The 19,084-nt window shown below is 42.5% G+C and overlaps 2 protein-coding genes across 2 annotated transcripts in view; one reads left to right on the forward strand and one right to left on the reverse strand.

Annotated features, from left to right (window-relative positions):
• Positions 1-5,531, forward strand: part of sec23a (Sec23 homolog A, coat complex II component) — a 48,922-nt gene extending 43,391 nt beyond the window's left edge. The window contains exons 15-20 of the mRNA XM_034195247.1: positions 916-993; positions 1,359-1,520; positions 1,916-2,002; positions 2,653-2,808; positions 2,885-2,950; positions 5,047-5,531. Coding sequence (XP_034051138.1) covers positions 916-993; positions 1,359-1,520; positions 1,916-2,002; positions 2,653-2,808; positions 2,885-2,950; positions 5,047-5,136 — 639 coding nt within the window. The 3' untranslated portion in view covers positions 5,137-5,531. The remainder of the gene's footprint in view (positions 1-915; positions 994-1,358; positions 1,521-1,915; positions 2,003-2,652; positions 2,809-2,884; positions 2,951-5,046) is intronic.
• Positions 5,532-5,862: 331 nt separating this feature from the next.
• The window catches only part of utp25 (UTP25 small subunit processor component), a 42,698-nt gene continuing 29,476 nt past the window's right edge, over positions 5,863-19,084 (reverse strand). The window contains exons 8-12 of the mRNA XM_034195248.1: positions 15,748-15,950; positions 14,828-15,010; positions 14,289-14,398; positions 13,791-14,036; positions 5,863-7,108 (exon numbers count right to left, since the gene is read on the reverse strand). Of these exons, the coding sequence (XP_034051139.1) occupies positions 6,853-7,108; positions 13,791-14,036; positions 14,289-14,398; positions 14,828-15,010; positions 15,748-15,950 (998 nt within the window). The 3' untranslated portion in view covers positions 5,863-6,852. The remainder of the gene's footprint in view (positions 7,109-13,790; positions 14,037-14,288; positions 14,399-14,827; positions 15,011-15,747; positions 15,951-19,084) is intronic.

Raw genomic sequence — 19,084 nt, forward strand, 5'->3', positions numbered from 1 at the left:
TGTTTCTCCTCATTGAATAAACTTATTAGAAAATATAAAAAAAACTTGTGTAGTTCATGCAGTTTCTCTTTATAAATACATTTGTTGAAGATCTAAGGGTTTAACCACTGAATCTGAAACATGACGGTAGATGCGTGAAACAACGTGGAATAAGTCTCTTTGCCAAAGGCTATTCCATGTGACGTCAGTGACCCTATGGCCTTGGCGGAGGTTTGTGCTCTCCGAGTGCTTCTAGTTTATACAGTTTTTATCAGCATATATCCCCGTTTTTATTTGTTTTTATTCACTTGTTGCTTCTGTTTCTAAATTGAGTTTTTATTCATTTTATTGAGATTTCTGTTATTTTATGCACCATGCATTGAATTTAATTGAATTATTACACAATCATTTATAGAAAAACTTGAAATTAGCAGGATCCTAAATAAGGGCTTTGAGGTTTGGAGAGTAATTAATGAATTATTATATTATATTAGGGGAATGTTTATTATATTATTATATTATATTAGGGGAATGTTTATTATATTATTTTATTATATTAGGGGAATGTTTGCTTGATGCAGCAGGCAGATGTTGCAGTTTGCACAGATTCTACAGTCACAGAAGCCCCGTACCTCTCAGGTGTCTTGGTAGCTTCCCTCACTAGTCATTCTTGTGATCACTGGCTTTTTGACAACAGCTTCTTCCAACCAGATTCACCACACAGTACCATACTGTGTAATTCGTCCATTCATTCATTCATTCATACCAGTGTGTCACAGGGCTGTCATTCTTAATGATTGATGTAAATGAAGTCCGAGCGGGATTCAGTGGCTCCGGCTCCCTTTATACCTGTCATTAAAATGTGTCTCATACCCAGATTGTATCTTTGTTTTCAGAATTATTATTATTGTTTTTATTGATGGTTTTTTTTCTCAGTGTCAGAAATTTGGAGATTACCACAAAGATGATCCAAACTCCTTCAGATTCTCTGAGACCTTCTCCCTCTATCCTCAGGTAAAGTTGATGCTGAAACACACGACTGTACATCCCATAATGCTCTGCTCTGGAGAACGATACAAACTCACTCACTCACCTTCAGCCGCTTATCTGGGTTCGGGTCGCGGGGCCAAAGCTCCAGCGGGGGACCCCAGACTTCCCTTTCATGTGCCACATTGACCACCTCTGACTGGGGGATCCCGATGGGGTTCCCAGGCCAGTGTGGAGATATAATCTCTCCACCGAGTCCTGGGTCTTCCCCGGTCTCCTCCCGGCAGATAGAACATGAATCACAATCTTCCAGATAAATGTACAGGCAGAGAAAAATGTAGTTAAACATGAGTTCTGGTTCTCACCTGCTGTCTGTGTTTTGTTTTTTCCAGTTCATGTTTCACTTGCGGCGCTCGCCGTTCCTGCAGGTGTTCAACAACAGCCCAGATGAGAGTTCATACTACAGACACCAGTTCAACCGGCAGGACCTGACGCAGGCGCTCATCATGATCCAGCCCGTCCTCTACGCTTACTCCTTCAACGGGCCTCCAGAGGTGCACAAGCGTTTCTCCTCACCATCATTTCTCTTTTCCACATTACACACAGACATTCCATTTTTTCCTGACGCACAGTGATTCTGTCATTCCAGGAATCATAAAACAGGCTGGATGCTCAAATCAACATACACTGGATGACAAGTGGCCAAATCTTTAATTACTTTTAGTTGTTTTTTCTGGGACGTCGTGTCATTATTGAAAAAAATCAGCATGAACCCAAATCACTGTTGGATTGAATCATCATGACTCAAAGCAAAGTTCCATCCAGCTGTTTTTCTGCAGCGTTATTCACACTTTGGGTGTCTGAGGCTTCAGGCAGCGTCTGTCTGTGTGTCGGTGTGTCTGTCTGTCTGTCTGTCTGTCTGATTGGCTGGTGACTGTGTGTGTTTCAGGCGGTTCTGTTGGACAGCAGCAGCATCCTGCCAGACCGCATCCTGCTGATGGACACGTTCTTCCAGATAGTCATTTACCACGGAGAGGTAGAAACACACACACACCCCAAAGAACAGGATCTCTGCTCACTGTGATCCTGTTTATAGTTGTTATGAGGAGGACTGATGCTAATAATCCTTAATCCAGCTTCATAATTCCACCAGGTGCCTGTTCAGTGATGTTCAGACTCTGAGGATGAAAGATGTTTCTGTCTCTCTCTCCTCTCTCTCTCTCTCTGTCTCTGTCTCTCTCTCTCTCTTCTGTCTCTGTCTCTCTCTCTCTCCCTCTCTCTCTCTGTCTCTGTCTCTCTCTCTCTCCTCTGTCTCTCTCTCTCTGTCTGTCTCTCTCTCTCCTCTCTCTCTCCCTCTCTCATTCTCTCTCTCTCTCCTCTCCTCTCTCTGCTGTCTCTCTCTTTCTATTCTTTGTTTCTCTCTCTGTCTCTCCTCTCTCTCTCTCCTCTTTCTCTCCTCTCTCTCTCCTTTCTCTCCTCTCTCTGTCTCTCTCTGTCTCTGTGTTTCTCTCTCTGTTTCTCTCTCTCTCTGTCTCTGTTTCTCTCTCTCTCTCTCTCTGTGTTTCTGTCTGTCTGTTTCTGTCTCTCTCTCTCTGTGTTTCTGTCTCTCTCTCTCTGTTTCTGTCTCTCTCTCTCTGTTTCTGTCTGTCTCTGTTTCTGTCTCTGTCTCCCCCGTCTTGTTTCCAGACTGTGGCCCAGTGGAGGAAAGCAGGTTACCAGGACATGCCCGAGTATGAAAACTTCCGGCATCTCCTTCAGGCTCCTGTTGAAGATGCTCAGGAGCTGCTGCACACTCGCTTCCCCATGCCGAGATATATTGACACTGAGCACGGAGGCAGCCAGGTGGGGGCGCTCTCCCACACCTGTGTTCAATGTGTGCTCAACTCTGTATCAGACACTGTATCATTGTTCTTCTCAGGCTCGATTCCTGCTCTCCAAAGTCAACCCCTCCCAGACCCACAACAATATGTACGCCTGGGGACAGGTAAGACTTTAACCTTTGACCTTTAACCTTATGCCTCTCCTCTAAATCAGTGATCACCTAAGCCAGGATGACTTCTTGTTTGAGCTCGTTCAGAATGATGTAGGCTTCATTCAGCATCCAGACAGAAAGTTTCCTGCTGCAAAATTTGACTTTAGACACAAATTTGCAGTCAAAGTTGAAAATTCCTTGAAGTTTAGTTTGCTGCAGAAAAACAGATTGACTCCAGCGATGGATTAGATACGATTTAATGACTGTTGTGCCGTGTACTTAAGATCAAACACACTTTGGATCATTTGCACACATTTTTTTGAGTACGTGACTCGTGTGTGTGGTGTCGTTATAGTAGACCTGCATTGAAATAAATGTGGTCAGATTTCAGAAAGAAATAGCTGATATGTATTTATAAGACCCTTGTGAATGCAGTAAAGTAAATCTGTAAGCCCAAATTTGTAATTCAGCGGAGAAATTTTCATTTAAAAATGACAAATTTGCAGCTAAAATTTAGCCCTCTGTGAAAACAGTTTGTACAGCTTATCATTTCCATGATGTCAGGGACAAGACGACGCGCTCCCGCCTTCAGTCCGATCCCGCATTGAAATTGATTTTATCTGTTAGTAATGTTACTTATACACGTCCTGGTTTCAGCATCCAAAAGTAAGCTGCAATGAATGTGAGATACAGATCTGTGTGCTCAGATCAGCAACGACATCGACAGCGGGCGCCGTTCTTCACCGACGCCTCGCTCTCTGCCACCGTTGCGCTTACCGAGTCGTGCTCGGTAAACGCAGAAGCGGGCCACTCACATCGCCCGTGTCTGCTGTGCAGCCAGCACCACGTCCCTGTCTACTGAATGGAGGTGCAGCCAACTTGGCACAAGTCCAGAGAATACGCTTGCTGTTTTGATGCGAGCGGCCGGTAACACCTGTTGCTGCAAGGACAGACTTTCCGCAGCGCCGCATGTCTCAGTAATCGTAGCTGCAGAGTTCCGTGGCCGCTGAGAGAGGTTTATAACTTTTTAATGACTTGGATTCTTTGCGGGTCCTGCCTCCGTACCCTATGACGGTACCGGAGGTGAAAGACAGTAGATTTTCATTGCGACACCACTCAATCAAACGGGCGTATGAAAAAGTCCCCAAAATAATTTTAAAGCACAAATAAAAGAAATGTGTACTCACCAAACGTGCCGCAAGACAATATGAAGTTTTAAAAAAAGTAGATCCTTCCGTATAAGACAAGAAAAAGGTGCAGATGCAAACTGACGTAAATCCACAAATTACAGTTGGCGCAATGCATGCTGGGAGAGGGTCTTGTCCGTGACGTCTCGGCAGCGTCCATGATGAGAGGGACAATTTGCGGAGGGCTAAATGTTAGCTGTCAATTTGTCATTTTCAAATGAAGATTTCTCCGTTGAATGACAGATCTGGGCTTGCAGATTTAATTTACTACATTCAGAAAGATCTCATGTGTAAATGTAAGTCATTTTTTGTTCAAAAAATCTGACTGCATTTTTTTCAATGCAGGTCTCCTTTAATACACGTGTGCCGCAGTACGTGGAGATGTCGGAGTGATGGCTTTAGCCACCGCGGAGGATAGCCAGTGTTTCCCCAACAGGATAAACCAGGCCAACGAGAATCCCCGACAGACCAGAAATATTTTCTTAACAAGAACAGACAGATTTCTGGTGTCCGCCAATTTAATGGGTTCTTCTTTGGCCTAATATCTGTCTGTGGTGCAAATTGTGTCAAAATCTGGGCAATAGTTTTGACGCAATCCTGCTGAAAGACAGACAAATAAATGCCGATGATTTTATTACGTCCTTGGCGGACATAACGATGCCAGCTGTCCATTAGGTCGTGTGTCAGTAATTACCTCCGCTGTATCGTGTCACTCAGCATTTGCCTGTTTTGGCCCCACCCAGCTGGCAGCAGATGACTGTTCAGATAATCGCTGCTAAATGCCCGCTGTGATTGAAAATGAATAGGAAGCTGTCACTTGTAGCTAAGCTGACTGTCGGGTTAACCTCCTTTGAACCATACAGGGAGTGTGTGTTTCTTTTTCTCTCTCTGATTGATTGTAATCAAACTAACTGTTTGCAGGAGTCTGGCGCTCCCATCCTGACAGACGATGTCAGCCTGCAGGTGTTCATGGACCACCTGAAGAAGTTGGCGGTCTCCAGCGCTGCCTGACACCCACCTGTGGAGCAGTTTTTAGTGTGCATTTGCTGTCTAAGTTTCCATAAAACTGGTCAACCAACGAACAAACCAACACAGCTCACTGCTTCTGTTCTAACCAGTCACCTCTAACTTTTAATACAAAGTCAGATTATTAGCCGTGAAGAGCCAATCAGCAGCAATCAGCCTCATGGTGACTCAGACCTGGTATGAATCTGTGTGAAGACTGCCACCTGTTGGTGAAAGCAGGTACTGCACTTTTGGTCGGCGTTTGGTGTGATGTCAGACTTTTGAAGGGAGTCAGGTTCATTTATTTTCAGCTCTTATTTGTCATAATAATGATTTTCATTGTCTGTGTGAAGTGTCCCAAACTGAAGGTGGCGCTACTGTTCAGATGAACATCATCCAGGCATTTTTGTTTTTTTAGTTATTTCAGTAATTTCGCTGTGCAGGTGGTGAAACTTGTCAGTTGAATGTGTTTTTTTTTTCTTGCCTTTTTGTTAGTTGTCACTTGTGTTACCAAACCATGAGTATATTTACCAAGATAATTGACAGAATCAACCACAAATATCTGCACTTTTTTGATTGACATGAACGGAATATCTTTAATTTTGCAAGCTTGTCTGATTTCACTGCTGCAATGACATCGCCACCTACTGGCATGGAGTGGCAATAAAAAGGATTGCTGTGCATGTGGTGTTAAAATCGTGTTCACCCATGTTTTTTCAGTCTTTTTGACGTGTTTCCCCACCCTTTGATACAGACTGAGGCTTCGCCCACTCATACTTTGTGGCTGAACACGGAGTTTTTCTTGTCACCAGCAGGGGTCAGTCTTCATACAGGTTTGGCTGGTTATTGTCTTATTGGTTCTGTTTCTCTGCAAATATTTCCATTTGTTGACACGTTTGAAGCAGTTGTAAGAAAACTAAAGTAAAACATGTGAGCGATAGACCAAATGGAAATGGCTCATGTGGAACTAGAGTGCCGCACTCAGAGAGCACAAACTGCCACCTGCACTACTTTTCCAATTCCACAAAATGTTACCTTGGAGAAAATGTTCAAGGTCACAGTCCTGACAGAAGGGGCTTGAACTAAATTAGACGTGACTCATTCAGCACACTGACATTTATTCAACATTTGTGTTAATTTTATTCTAACTTTTGACCTCTGTATGGCAGAGGTGAGGAACACTAAGTTTCTGAAAATTGTGGTGGGTGACTTTGACAAAAAAACACTTTTCTATTGCAACAATAACTGATTTCTGTATTTCTTGTTTTATTTAAAAGGACATTTGTTTTCCCCACCAAAACAAAGAGAATCCATGATCTGTAATCACTTTTTTAAAACAGTTAAATCTGACTGCTAGAATATGATCACTGCATCTGCATTTATGTATTCTGAGTTTTTCTGCTTGTTTAACGTGCACACGTGCGCACACCCTCTGCTTTCCAAAAGGCTGAACTTTTTTATGTGCCTTTCCTGCATGCTTTAAGTCACAGAACATTTAACCAAAGTTAGAGCTTCATTAAAACTGCAGTTATTCTGGTTTGAAATTGTGATTTTGTTTCCAAGTGATACATTTTTTCCCAGAAGTTGTATGGCTGCGTGACATCTGGTGGAAACCTGTCACATCCTCACGAAGGCACAGATCAGGACGTGGACATTCACGTTCAGCAGAACTCAATCTCAGGTCCGGGTTCGACAGCCCCCGCCTCAAGCCATCCTGCTCCATCAGGAGGTGGGATCTTCACCTCCTGTAATAAAAAGATGAACGCTCTTGCTGGAATGCAGCATCTGTCCACCTCGCTGGGCTCCCACGATGGCAACCAGCTTGTAGGCATCATAGCGGGAGTACAAGGCTGTGCAGGTCCAGCTGGCCTCATCCGCATGACCCCCTGCTGTCAGCATGTTACACAGCTCGCTGTAGAAGTGGGGGTATGAAGGCAGAGCATAAAAGATCAGGTTCTGGATCCCTTTGATGGTGTACCTAAATAAAAAAAAAAGTGCTGTAAATTTCAATATCATGACAAATTAAACCATTTAATCCATAACTCTTTTCAGAAGTATTGGAATGAATGAATGAATGAGTTTACTTAGCACACAATTCAACAACAAAAAAACCTCAAAACTTTACAAAGATCCCATGTGGCTGAATGAGGGCAGAAGCAAAGCTTATAAATACATCCCTTATACAAAAAAGCACACAAAAACAATTTCATAAATACATATCTACACAATCTCACATACACGAACACATAATGACAACACCAAAAAGAATTAAAAAAAAAAGTTAGTCAATGAACTCAAATTTACAAAATAAACCAAACAAGGCAAACACCAACCTGAAAGTAATAAATCAATAGATCTAAGTCTTCAAACTATAGCAAGCAATTTTATAATGCTTGTAATGTTTTAAAACCTAAAGTACCAAGTACTTTAATATTTGTCAGGACAGTTGTTCCAGATGTTAACATCTTTAACGGAAACACGAGTTTATGCAGTAGTTCAGATCCTTGATTTCTCAAAAAATAAAATTCTTCTCAAATTATAACTGAAGTCCCTCAGTTTAAACAGATCCTGGACACATTGTGGCAGCAATTTATTTTTAACTTTATACAGAATTTGTATTGTGATGTCATCAACGAAGTCCCAGAATTTTAGAATATGTAAACAAGCAAATAATGGATTCATTGGCTCACAATGTGATTTGTTGCAGATAATTCTTACAGCAAAATATTGTAAATAATTGTAATAATTGTAAATAAAATATTGTAGTAGTATTAGTTTTATATGTATTTCCCCATACCTCAGTGCAGTAGGTCATGTATGGAATGAGCAATGAATGATATAAAATTGCGTTGCGAAATAAAATCTTGTGCTTTATGCAGAATTGCAATGACTTTTGACATTTTGGATTTAACAAAATTAATATGCGCTTTCCAGCTCAATTTATCATCAATAGCAACACCAAGAAATTTTGTATCAGTTACAATTTCAATATCATTTAATAAATTTCTGCAGGAACTCTTGGACTTGTTTCCAAATATGATACACTTTGTTTTTGTTTTACCATAGTGGAGCCCTAATTTGTTTAAACTTCCATTCTTTAAACTTCTGTAGCTCCTTCATCATGTCCAAGGTCTGTCCCAAGTGATCCTCACTACAAAGTGCTGTGGTATCATCTGCAAACAAAATACAACTGACGGGCTTGGAAACTTGTCATTAATATACAGAAGAAACAACTGCAGCCCCAGAACTGAACCCTGGGGCACCCCACAAGTAATTTTTTTCATAAGTTCAGAATTTGTCCCACTAATATGTACACACTATCTATTGTATAAATAGCTAACTATCCAATCATATCCCAGTCCCCTAATGCCATACCTCTGTATCTTACCCAATAGCACAGTATGGTCTATAGCATCAAATGCTTTCTGTAAAAAAAAAAAAAAAAAAAAAAAAAAACTCTCCTACAGTATACTGCTTATTTTCAATTGCATTTGTAATCTGTCCAACAAAATCAATTACATCCAGTGAAGTAGTGTGATTATTACCTCCGCCAAGAAGGTTATGTTTACGGTCGCGTTTGTCTGTGTCTGTCAGCAGGATAACTCAAAGTTTTGAACGGATTTTGATGAAATTTTGTGGAGTCGTTGGAAATGACAAGAGGAACAAGTGATTAAATTGTAGTGGTGATCCGGATCCAGGAATTTTTTTAAAGGATTCTTCATTGCGGGATAGGGGGAATTTTGACATTCTAGTTTCTAACTCCACAAAAACAAGGCAGAAACGCTTGAAAAAAATTAGGGTGTAACACAGTCAAATGTTCTATCAAACAACAAAGTTTGGTGATGATCCGATCCGGATTCCGGATCTGGTGATCAAGAATATGCAAAAATGTAGGGAAAATGGAAAATGTGTCAGTGTGAGGTGACAAATGAAGCTAGAGATGCACAACTAACACCAAATTGTAGCTGAATCTGTACTGATTCAGTAAGGTGTCATCAGATTTGATGTAGCTTCAAATGTTATGGAGCTAGATCCAGAAAAAAACCGCCATTACCGAAAAACTAATAAAGATATAAAAGTGATTCCGAGTTCTGGTAGTATGTTTTCATGGTCAAGGATGTCAAATATAAAGGAAAGAAAAGTGCATGTATCATAGTTTTGGTTGTAACACTGAATTGTTGAATAGATCACTGTGCCAAGGAGGGAATCTCTTTAGGGTCAGTGACCCTATGGCCTTGTTTAGAGAAGTGTTTCATAAATGTTAAAAAAAATTCATATATTTGCAGTTTAAATCAAATCAAATCAATTTTATTTATATAGCGCCAAATCACAACAAACAGTTGCCCCAAGGCGCTTTATATTGTAAGGCAAGGCCATACAATAATTACAGAAAAACCCCAACGGTCAAAACGACCCCCTGTGAGCAAGCACTTGGCTACAGTGGGAAGGAAAAACTCCCTTTTAACAGGAAGAAACCTCCAGCAGAACCAGGCTCACGGAGGGGCAGTCTTCTGCTGGGACTGGTTGGGGCTGAGGGAGAGAACCAGGAAAAAGACATGCTGTGGAGGGGAGCAGAGATCGATCACTAATGATTAAATGCAGAGTGGTGCATACAGAGCAAAAAGAGAAAGAACACTCAGTGCATCATGGGAACCCCCCAGCAGTCTACGTCTATAGCAGCATAACTAAGGGATGGTTCAGGGTCACCTGATCCAGCCCTAACTATAAGCTTTAGCAAAAGGAAAGTTTTAAGCCTAATCTTAAAAGTAGAGAGGGTGTCTGTCTCCCTGATCTGAATTGGGAGCTGGTTCCAGAGGAGAGGAGCCTGAAAGCTGAAGGCTCTGCCTCCCATTCTACTCTTACAAACCCTAGGAACTACAAGTAAGCCTGCAGTCTGAGAGCGAAGCGCTCTATTGGGGTGATATGGTACTATGAGGTCCCTAAGATAAGATGGGACCTGATTATTCAAAACCTTATAAGTAAGAAGAAGAATTTTAAATTCTATTCTAGAATTAACAGGGAGCCAATGAAGAGAGGCCAATATGGGTGAGATATGCTCTCTCCTTGTAGTCCCCGTCAGTACTCTAGCTGCAGCATTTTGAATTAACTGAAGGCTTTTTAGGGAACTTTTAGGACAACCTGATAATAATGAATTACAATAGTCCAGCCTAGAGGAAATAAATGCATGAATTAGTTTTTCAGCATCACTCTGAGACAAGACCTTTCTGATTTTAGAGATATTGCGTAAATGCAAAAAAGCAGTCCTACATATTTGTTTAATATGCGCTTTGAATGACATATCCTGATCAAAAATGACTCCAAGATTTCTCACTGTATTACTAGAGGTCAGGGTAATGCCATCCAGAGTAAGGATCTGGTTAGACACCATGTTTCTAAGATTTGTGGGGCCAAGTACAATAACTTCAGTTTTATCTGAGTTTAAAAGCAGGAAATTAGAGGTCATCCATGTCTTTATGTCTGTAAGACAATCCTGCAGTTTATCTAATTGGTGTGTGTCCTCTGGCTTCATGGATAGATAAAGCTGGGTATCATCTGCGTAACAATGAAAATTTAAGCAATACCGTCTAATAATACTGCCTAAGGGAAGCATGTATAAAGTGAATAAAATTGGTCCTAGCCCAGAACCTTGTGGAACTCCATAATTAACTTTAGTCTGTGAAGAAGATTCCCCATTTACTTGAACAAATTGTAATCTATTAGACAAATATGATTCAAACCACTGCAGCGCAGTGCCTTTAATACCTATGGCATGCTCTAATCTCTGTAATAAAATTTTATGGTCAACAGTATCAAAAGCAGCACTGAGGTCTAACAAGATAGCTGGGTCAAGTGATGGCTTTTTAAGTAATGGTTTAAGGTGCAAGTTTTAAAGGTGCAAGTTGCAATAAACTGTGATGCCAAGTGCTAAGGATACATGCTATCCAGTCACAGCAGATGAAACTTTTTTTTTTTTTTTTTTTTACTACTGAGCAAACATTGTGAGACTTTTTTTTAGGTTCAATGATTCCACGGCGTGTAGATGTTATGGCGTCAGTGACCCCATGGCCTTGGCGGAGGTTTGCACTCTGAGTGCTTCTAGTTTTTTTCTAAAAACCATATGGCTGTTCAAGTATGTGATGTTTAGTTATTCAAATTCAATTCAATTTTATTTATATAGCACATTTAAAACACAGCTGCAGCTGACCAAAGTGCTTCACAATTATAGCAATACAAAAGTGTAAAATATTAAAGGAAAAGAATAAAAATAAATAAATAAAAAACTAAAAATACAGAGCAGAGCAAGTCAAGCTTTCATAACAAGCAAGCTACTTATGAAATCATATAACCTCTTTAAAAATATCTTCTCCAAAATTCTGGAAAATTGTGGCCTATAATTTCAGAAGACATGTTTGTCTCCAGATTTAAACAGTAGTATCACTGCAGCCAATTTCATTCTGAAAGTAAATTTCCCAGTCATTAGTGGCAAGTTACAAATATACATGAAAGGTTTAATGACAAAATCAATATTATTTTTAATCAAAAACATATCAAAATGGAAATGTTAGTTGAATGGTTGTTCATGTGTAGTTCAGATTTTTAACTGAGATATTAAAAGATGAAGATGACATGAATAAAGTAGTTTAGAGAGACACCTTTTGTCTCTTGGTATTTAACCTTTTTTGTGTAAGATCCATGGAGTTGTATATCATGAAGCTAGAAGGTGGAGTTAAGCCTGGGCGTGTACCGTCAATGAGCATGCACTGCCATGACCAAACAGGGCAAAAAAGACAAACCAGAACACAAGGGTCTTGTTTTTGGAGGGTAGCAAAGGTTCCAAACCAGGACACATTTTGAAGCATCACAGCAACTTCTTGATCCATTTTTGTCATTCTTGAACAAACTATAGAGCAGTGTTCAGAATAATAGTAGTGCTATGTGACTAAAAAGATTAATCCATGTTTTGAGTATATTTCTTATTGTTTCATGGGAAACAAGGTACCAGTAGATTCAGTAGATTCTCACAAATCCAACAAGACCAAGCATTCATGATATGCACACTCTTAAGGCTATGAAATTGGGCTATTAGTAAAAAAAAAAGTAGAAAAGGGGGTGTTCACAATAATAGTAGCATCTGCTGTTGATGCTACAAACTCAAAACTATTATGTTCAAACTGCTTTTTTAGCAATCCTGTGAATCACTAAACTAGTATTTAGTTGTATAACCACAGTTTTTCATGATTTCTTCACATCTGCGAGGCATTAATTTTGTTGGTTTGGAACCAAGATTTTGCTCGTTTACTAGTGTGCTTGGGGTCATTGTCTTGTTGAAACACCCATTTCAAGGGCATGTCCTCTTCAGCATAAGGCAACATGACCTCTTCAAGTATTTTGACATATCCAAACTGATCCATGATACCTGGTATGTGATATATAGGCCCAACACCATAGTAGGAGAAACATGCCCATATCATGATGCTTGCACCACCATGCTTCACTGTCTTCACTGTGAACTGTGGCTTGAATTCAGAGTTTGGGGGTCGTCTCACAAACTGTCTGCGGCCCTTGGACCCAAAAAGAACAATTTTACTCTCATCAGTCCACAAAATATTTCTCCATTTCTCTTTAGGCCAGTTGATGTGTTCTTTGGCAAATTGTAACCTCTTCTGCACATGTCTTTTATTTAACAGAGGTACTCTGTGGGGGATTCTTGCAAATAAATTAGCTTCACACAGGTGTCTTCTAACTGTCACAGCACTTACAGGTAACTCCAGACTGTCTTTGATCATCCTGGAGCTGATCAATGGGTGAGCCTTTGCCATTCTGGTTATTCTTCTATCCATTTTGATGGTTTCTGTTTTCTTCCACGTGTCTCTGTTTTTTTTTTTGTCCATTTTAAAGCATTGGAGATCATTGTAGATGAACAGCCTATAATTTTTTGCACCTGCGTATAAGTTTTCCCCTCTCCAATCAACTTTTTAATCAAACTACGCTGTTCTTCTGAACAATGTCTTGAACGTCCCATTTTCCTCAGGCTTTCAAAGAGTAAAGCATGTTCAACAGGTGCTGGCTTCATCCTTAAATAGGGGACACCTGATTCACACCTGTTTGTTCCACAAAATTGATGAACTCACTGACTGAATGCCACACTACTATTATTGTGAACACCCCCTTTTCTACATTTTTTTTTTACTAATAGCCCAATTTCATAGCCTTAAGAGTGTGCATATCATGAATGCTTGGTCTTGTTGGATTTGTGAGAATCTACTGGTACCTTGTTTCCCATGTAACAATAAGAAATATACTCAAAACCTGGATTAATCTTTTTAGTCACATAGCACTACTATTATTCTGAACACTACTGTATATGTAGTAGTTAGAGCCATCATTGGATTTGAAATTCTCAAAATTGCTGATAGTATGTGGTAACTTCTAGGTATTTGTAGTCTTAATGGAGTGTTCTGAGAGCACAAGCTGCAACTCATGAAACAACCTTTTTTGGGAGACGGAGCTGCAACATAACCCCCTTCAGGCCTTTAGCCGGCGGGGCATAAAAACCTCCGATTGTGTCCCGAATCTCCCTAGAAGGCGGTGAAACCGCAGCGCTGCGCCCACTGACCTCTGTCTGGGCAGCGCGCTGGTGAAACACTCAAAGAACTGACCTCTTGTAGAAGTGGAAGCGTTCGGTGAAGAGCAGAAACTGTTTGGTCCCTTTCTGGAAGACGTGCCTGGCTCTGCACACCTCTGATTTGCTGGAGTATTCGCAGATACTGGTGAAGCTGATCTCTTCTTTCTTCATGTAGTTACGCAGGCGGACATAATCGAAGTAAGACGGAATGTAGATCAGAGTGTGGGACATAACCGAGTCTCTGTACTGAGGCAAGACTTTATCCACAAAAAACCCAAACCTGCACGGAGAAAGACATCAGAAAAACAGACATCAGAAAAACAGACACGGCTGTAAACTAGCTGAGAAATTCAGTAATCAGCTCGGGGGGGGGGGGGTCCTACATAACAGGATCGACTTGTGCACCACAAAAAGACACAAAATCTATCAAGCTGCTGAAAACAGGTGAACGAGCAGGAGAAGAGAAACACAGCCACAGCTGACGAGTGAGTCTGTTTAATCAAAGTGACGCGTTCAGCTGTCAGGACGTCACCGAGCATCATGGTCCATGAAGCTGTCAGATGAGAACATCTGGAACACGTGGGGCAGCTGCACCAGCACCTGGCAGATAGAGCCCGTTCTTGGCAAGTTCTTAGAGGCAATCTGGAACAAAACACACACAGAATCTACTTCAAACACAACTGCATCACTGAGACGGCGTGAAGGTCGTGAAGCGGTTAACGACTGAATTCAGGCCACTATCACACGCTAAACTACACTCATCTGTTAATCATTAAAAACAGGTAAAAGTATTATAACAAATTAACAGCCGGCTACAAAATGAAGTGTCAATCACTGAATTTCTCTTTGCACTTGAAGTAAAAACTACTGAAGACACGAGTACTTAGAACTTCAGCCAATTTCATTGACAGAAAACCTGAAAACAGTCGAGAATTACTGTTGTGAGGTCAGACGTTTAGACAGTGACGCTACAATCAGTCACTGGTTTGACATCAGAAGAAGAGGACGCTGTAGGTACACATCAGCACACCTGTCAGAAAACGACTGAACACAAAGGTCACGGTGCCTGACCTGTCCTCTATAGTTGGCACAGTGTTTGGACATGATGTTGTTGATCTGTGGGTCCTGGATGGAGCTGAACACGAGCGTCTGCCGGTAGTGTCTCGCCCAGCTGTTCAGGTTCCACATCCTCACCCTGGAGAAGTCCACCCCATGGGAGTCCAGGGGCTGCAGATTGATGTGCTTCATCACGTGCTGGTGGGGAACAGTGTTGTGTTTCAGAAGATGAGCTCTTTCAGGGTACAGACACACTTCAGCACTATTCACCTTCCACAGAGGAGCAACACGATGGTTTCTTTTGGTTAGTTTTTAAATCAATGATGTTACTTCACAGTGAGCTGTGACTGAATCAGCAGTAATGAACCGATGCTTCATAACACAGTTGAGTCGACTAATGGATGCTTCAAACATGATTGTACAGATTTTGTTTCTACTGCAGCAGCAGGTTTTAGATGCTTAAAACTGCCCTCGATACTGAGAATCTACTGGAACTGAAACTTAGATCCTCCCTGACCCTGGACTCTCTTAAATCCTCCCTAAAAACCCACTTCTTCTCCCCGGTGTTTCCTACATGAGCAGACCCACCTCTAGGTTTACTCTTTTTAAGGACTTGCTGTAATTTTATTGTTATTTTTAATTTATTTACTTATTATTGGGACGACTTTCATGCAGCACTTTGTTCGACTTCTGTCATTTTAAATGTGCTTTAGAAATAAAGTTTGAGTTGAGTTGAATGTTCACAGACAAAATTACAAAATCTATCATTGTCCAATGGACATGACTGTATGGAATTTAACAGAACACAAATTAAGACAAAAAAGTCACTTTCTGAGCTCCAACTGATATTTCACAACAAGTAGTGGATAAAGTGTAAACTGAATTGGATGTCAGCTCAGGTCTGGTGAATCCTGTGAAAGCGTTAATGTTCTTACCAAGACATGCTCCCAGTTCTGCATGAGGAAAACATCTGCCTGGTCCACCACCAGCAGCTCGATGGAAGAGAGGAAGTCAAAGTCTCTCTTACTTTCTCCTTCGGCTCCCAGCACTGTGCGAAGGCCCAACGGAGATGCAATGATGATGTCTGAGGAGTAGAAGGGGGCATAGAGACGAATGCTGCTCCTCATGATGGAGACACCTGGTGGACAGAAGACACAGTAACAAAATATGGAAAAAATATGGAAGACCTGGTCCATACTCGGCCCAGAGTCCTGGAGACGTGCAGGTCATGGAGAGATGGAAGGCTACAGCTGATCACCTCCTCAGCAGAGGCCACAATGCGCTGCAGTCTGTGTCTGTCCCTGGCTGTGGCCCCGGAGTACCACACCGTGATGGAGGAGCAGAGGATGGACTCGATGATGGCCGTGTAGAACTGCACCATCAGCTGGACAGGCAGCTTGGCCTTCTTCAGCTGCAGCAGGAAGTACATCCTCTGCTGGGCCTTCTTGATGAGGGAGCTGATGGTTGACTCCCACTTGAGATCCTGGGTGATGGTGGTGCCGAGGAAGCGGTGACAGTCCACAGTGGTGATGGGGCTGTTGGTGAGGGCGAGGGAGGGTGGGGGGGCTGTGGCTTTCCTGAAGTCCACGATCATCTCCACTGTTTTCTGGGCGTTGAGCTCCAAGTTGTTGCTGCTACACCAGGTCACCAGCTGGTCCACCTCCCTCCTGTAGGCAGACTCATCCCCATCCAAAATGAGTCCGATGAGGGTGGTGTCGTCCGCAAACTTGATGAGCTTTACGGAGTCGTGGCTGGAGGTGCAGCAGTTAGTGTAGAGGGAGAAGAGCAGAGGGGAAAGGACACAGCCCTGTGGAGATCCTGTGCTGAGAGCCCGAGTGTTCGAGACATTCTTTCCCAGCCTCACACTCTGACTCCGGTCCGTCAGGAAGTTGGTGATCCACCTGCAGGTGGAGTCGGGCACGTGGAGCAGAGAAAGCTTGTCCTGGAGCAAAGCTGGAAGGATGGTGTTGAATGCAGAGCTGAAGTCCACAAACAGGATCCTAGCATAGGTTCCTGGGGAGTCCAAGTGCTGCAGGATGGAGTGCAGGGCCAGGTTTATGGCGTCATCTACAGACCTGTTGGCTCGGTAGGCAAACTGCAGGGGGTCCAGGAGGGGGTTGGTGATGGACTTCAGGTGGGATAAAACCAGGCGTTCGAAGGTCTTCATGACTACAGACGTGAGAGCCACAGGACGGTAGTCATTAAGTCCAGTGACGCGTGGTTTCTTGGGGACTGGAACTATGATTGAGGACTTGAAACAGGCTGGAAAATGGCATGACTCCAGGGAGGTGTTGAAGATCCCCGTGAAGACTGGGGCCAGCTCATCAGCACAGTGTCTCAGGGTGGCAGGAGAGACACAGTCTGGGCCCGGGGCCTTACGTGGATTCAGCCTTTTGAAATGTCTCCTCACGTCCTCCTCTTGGACCGAGAGGGCAACAGGGGGAGTGGGGAGGGCAGCAGTGAGAGGGGGGAGGTCCAGAGTGTTTGAATATCCAGTTGTGTGGGGGGTGGGGAGGTGTGAGTCCTTGTCTTCAAAGCGTGAATAGAAGATGTTCAGGTCGTTGGCCAGCTTCAGGTCGTCAACATAACAAGGTGCTTTGGGCTTGTAGTTGGTGATCTCTTTCAACCCCCTCCACACAGAGGCCGAGTCGTTGGCAGAGAACCTTTGCTGCAGACGTGAACTGTACATGGATTTAGCCTTTGCCACCTCCTTGCTAAATCTGTACTTTGCACCTCTATAGCTGTCTCTGTCTCCTTCTCTGAAAGCCACCTCTTTCTGCTGATGGAGCTGCTGGAGTTTAGATGTGAACCAGGGCTTGTCATTGTTATATCTCACCCTGGTACGCTGTGGGATGATGCTGTCTTCACAGAAATGAATATATGACATCACAGTGTCCGTGTAGTCATCTAGACTGTCTGTTGAAGCCTCAAACATATCCCAATCCGTGGTGGCCAAGCACGCGCGTAGCTCCTCTACAGCTTCATTGCTCCACACTTTAGACGTCCTCACAACAGGTTTAGAGAGTTTAAGTCTCTTGATTATGTTTATATGTGAGCTATGTGTATACTTTGGTGTGTTTTGTTTTGGACTGGCTTTAATAAAATAAAAAAAATCAGTATAATTATCTTACCATGTGATCCAGGCATTAGACAAACACATATTTGCTTGTAAAATGACGGCCCTGGATCAAATAAATACACTCAACAAAAATATAAACGCAACACTTTTGGTTTTGCTCCCATTTTGTATGAGATGAACTCAAAGATCTAAAACTTTTTCCACATACACAATATCACCATTTCCCTCAAATATTGTTCACAAACCAGTCTAAATCTGTGATAGTGAGCACTTCTCCTTTGCTGAGATAATCCATCCCACCTCACAGGTGTGCCATATCAAGATGCTGATTAGACACCATGATTAGTGCACAGGTGTGCCTTAGACTGCCCACAATAAAAGGCCACTCTGAAAGGTGCAGTTTTGTTTTATTGGGGGGGATACCAGTCAGTATCTGGTGTGACCACCATTTGCCTCATGCAGTGCAACACATCTCCTTCGCATAGAGTTGATCAGGTTGTCAATTGTGGCCTGTGGAATGTTGGTCCACTCCTCTTCAATGGCTGTGCAAAGTTGCTGGATATTGGCAGGAACTGGTACACGCTGTCGTATACGCCGGTCCAGAGCATCCCAAACATGCTCAATGGGTGACATGTCCGGTGAGTATGCCGGCCATGCAAGAACTGGGACATTTTCAGCTTCCAAGAATTGTGTACAGATCCTTGCAACATGGGGCCGTGCATTATCCTGCTGCAACATGAGGTGATGTTCTTGGATGTTGGTACAACAATGGGCCTCAGGATCTCGTCACGGTGATCTCTGTGCATTCAAAATGCCATCAATAAAATGCACCTGTGTTCTTCGTCCATAACAGACGCCTGCCCATACCATAACCCCACCGCCACCATGGGCCACTCGATCCGCAACATTGACATCAGAAAACCGCTCACCCACACGACGCCACACACGGTGTCTGCCATCTGCCCTGGACAGTGTGAACCGGGATTCATCCGTGAAGAGGCAGTCTAAGGCACACCTGTGCACTAATCATGGTGTCTAATCAGCATCTTGGTATGGCACACCTGTGAGGTGGGATGGATTATCTCAGCAAAGGAGAAGTGCTCACTATCACAGATTTAGACTGGTTTGTGAACAATATTTGAGGGAAATGGTGATATTGTGTATGTGGAAAAAGTTTTATATCTTTGAGTTCA

Source organism: Thalassophryne amazonica, chromosome 19, assembly GCF_902500255.1.
Source record: "Thalassophryne amazonica chromosome 19, fThaAma1.1, whole genome shotgun sequence".
In the NCBI taxonomy this organism is placed as follows: Eukaryota; Metazoa; Chordata; class Actinopteri; order Batrachoidiformes; family Batrachoididae; genus Thalassophryne; species Thalassophryne amazonica.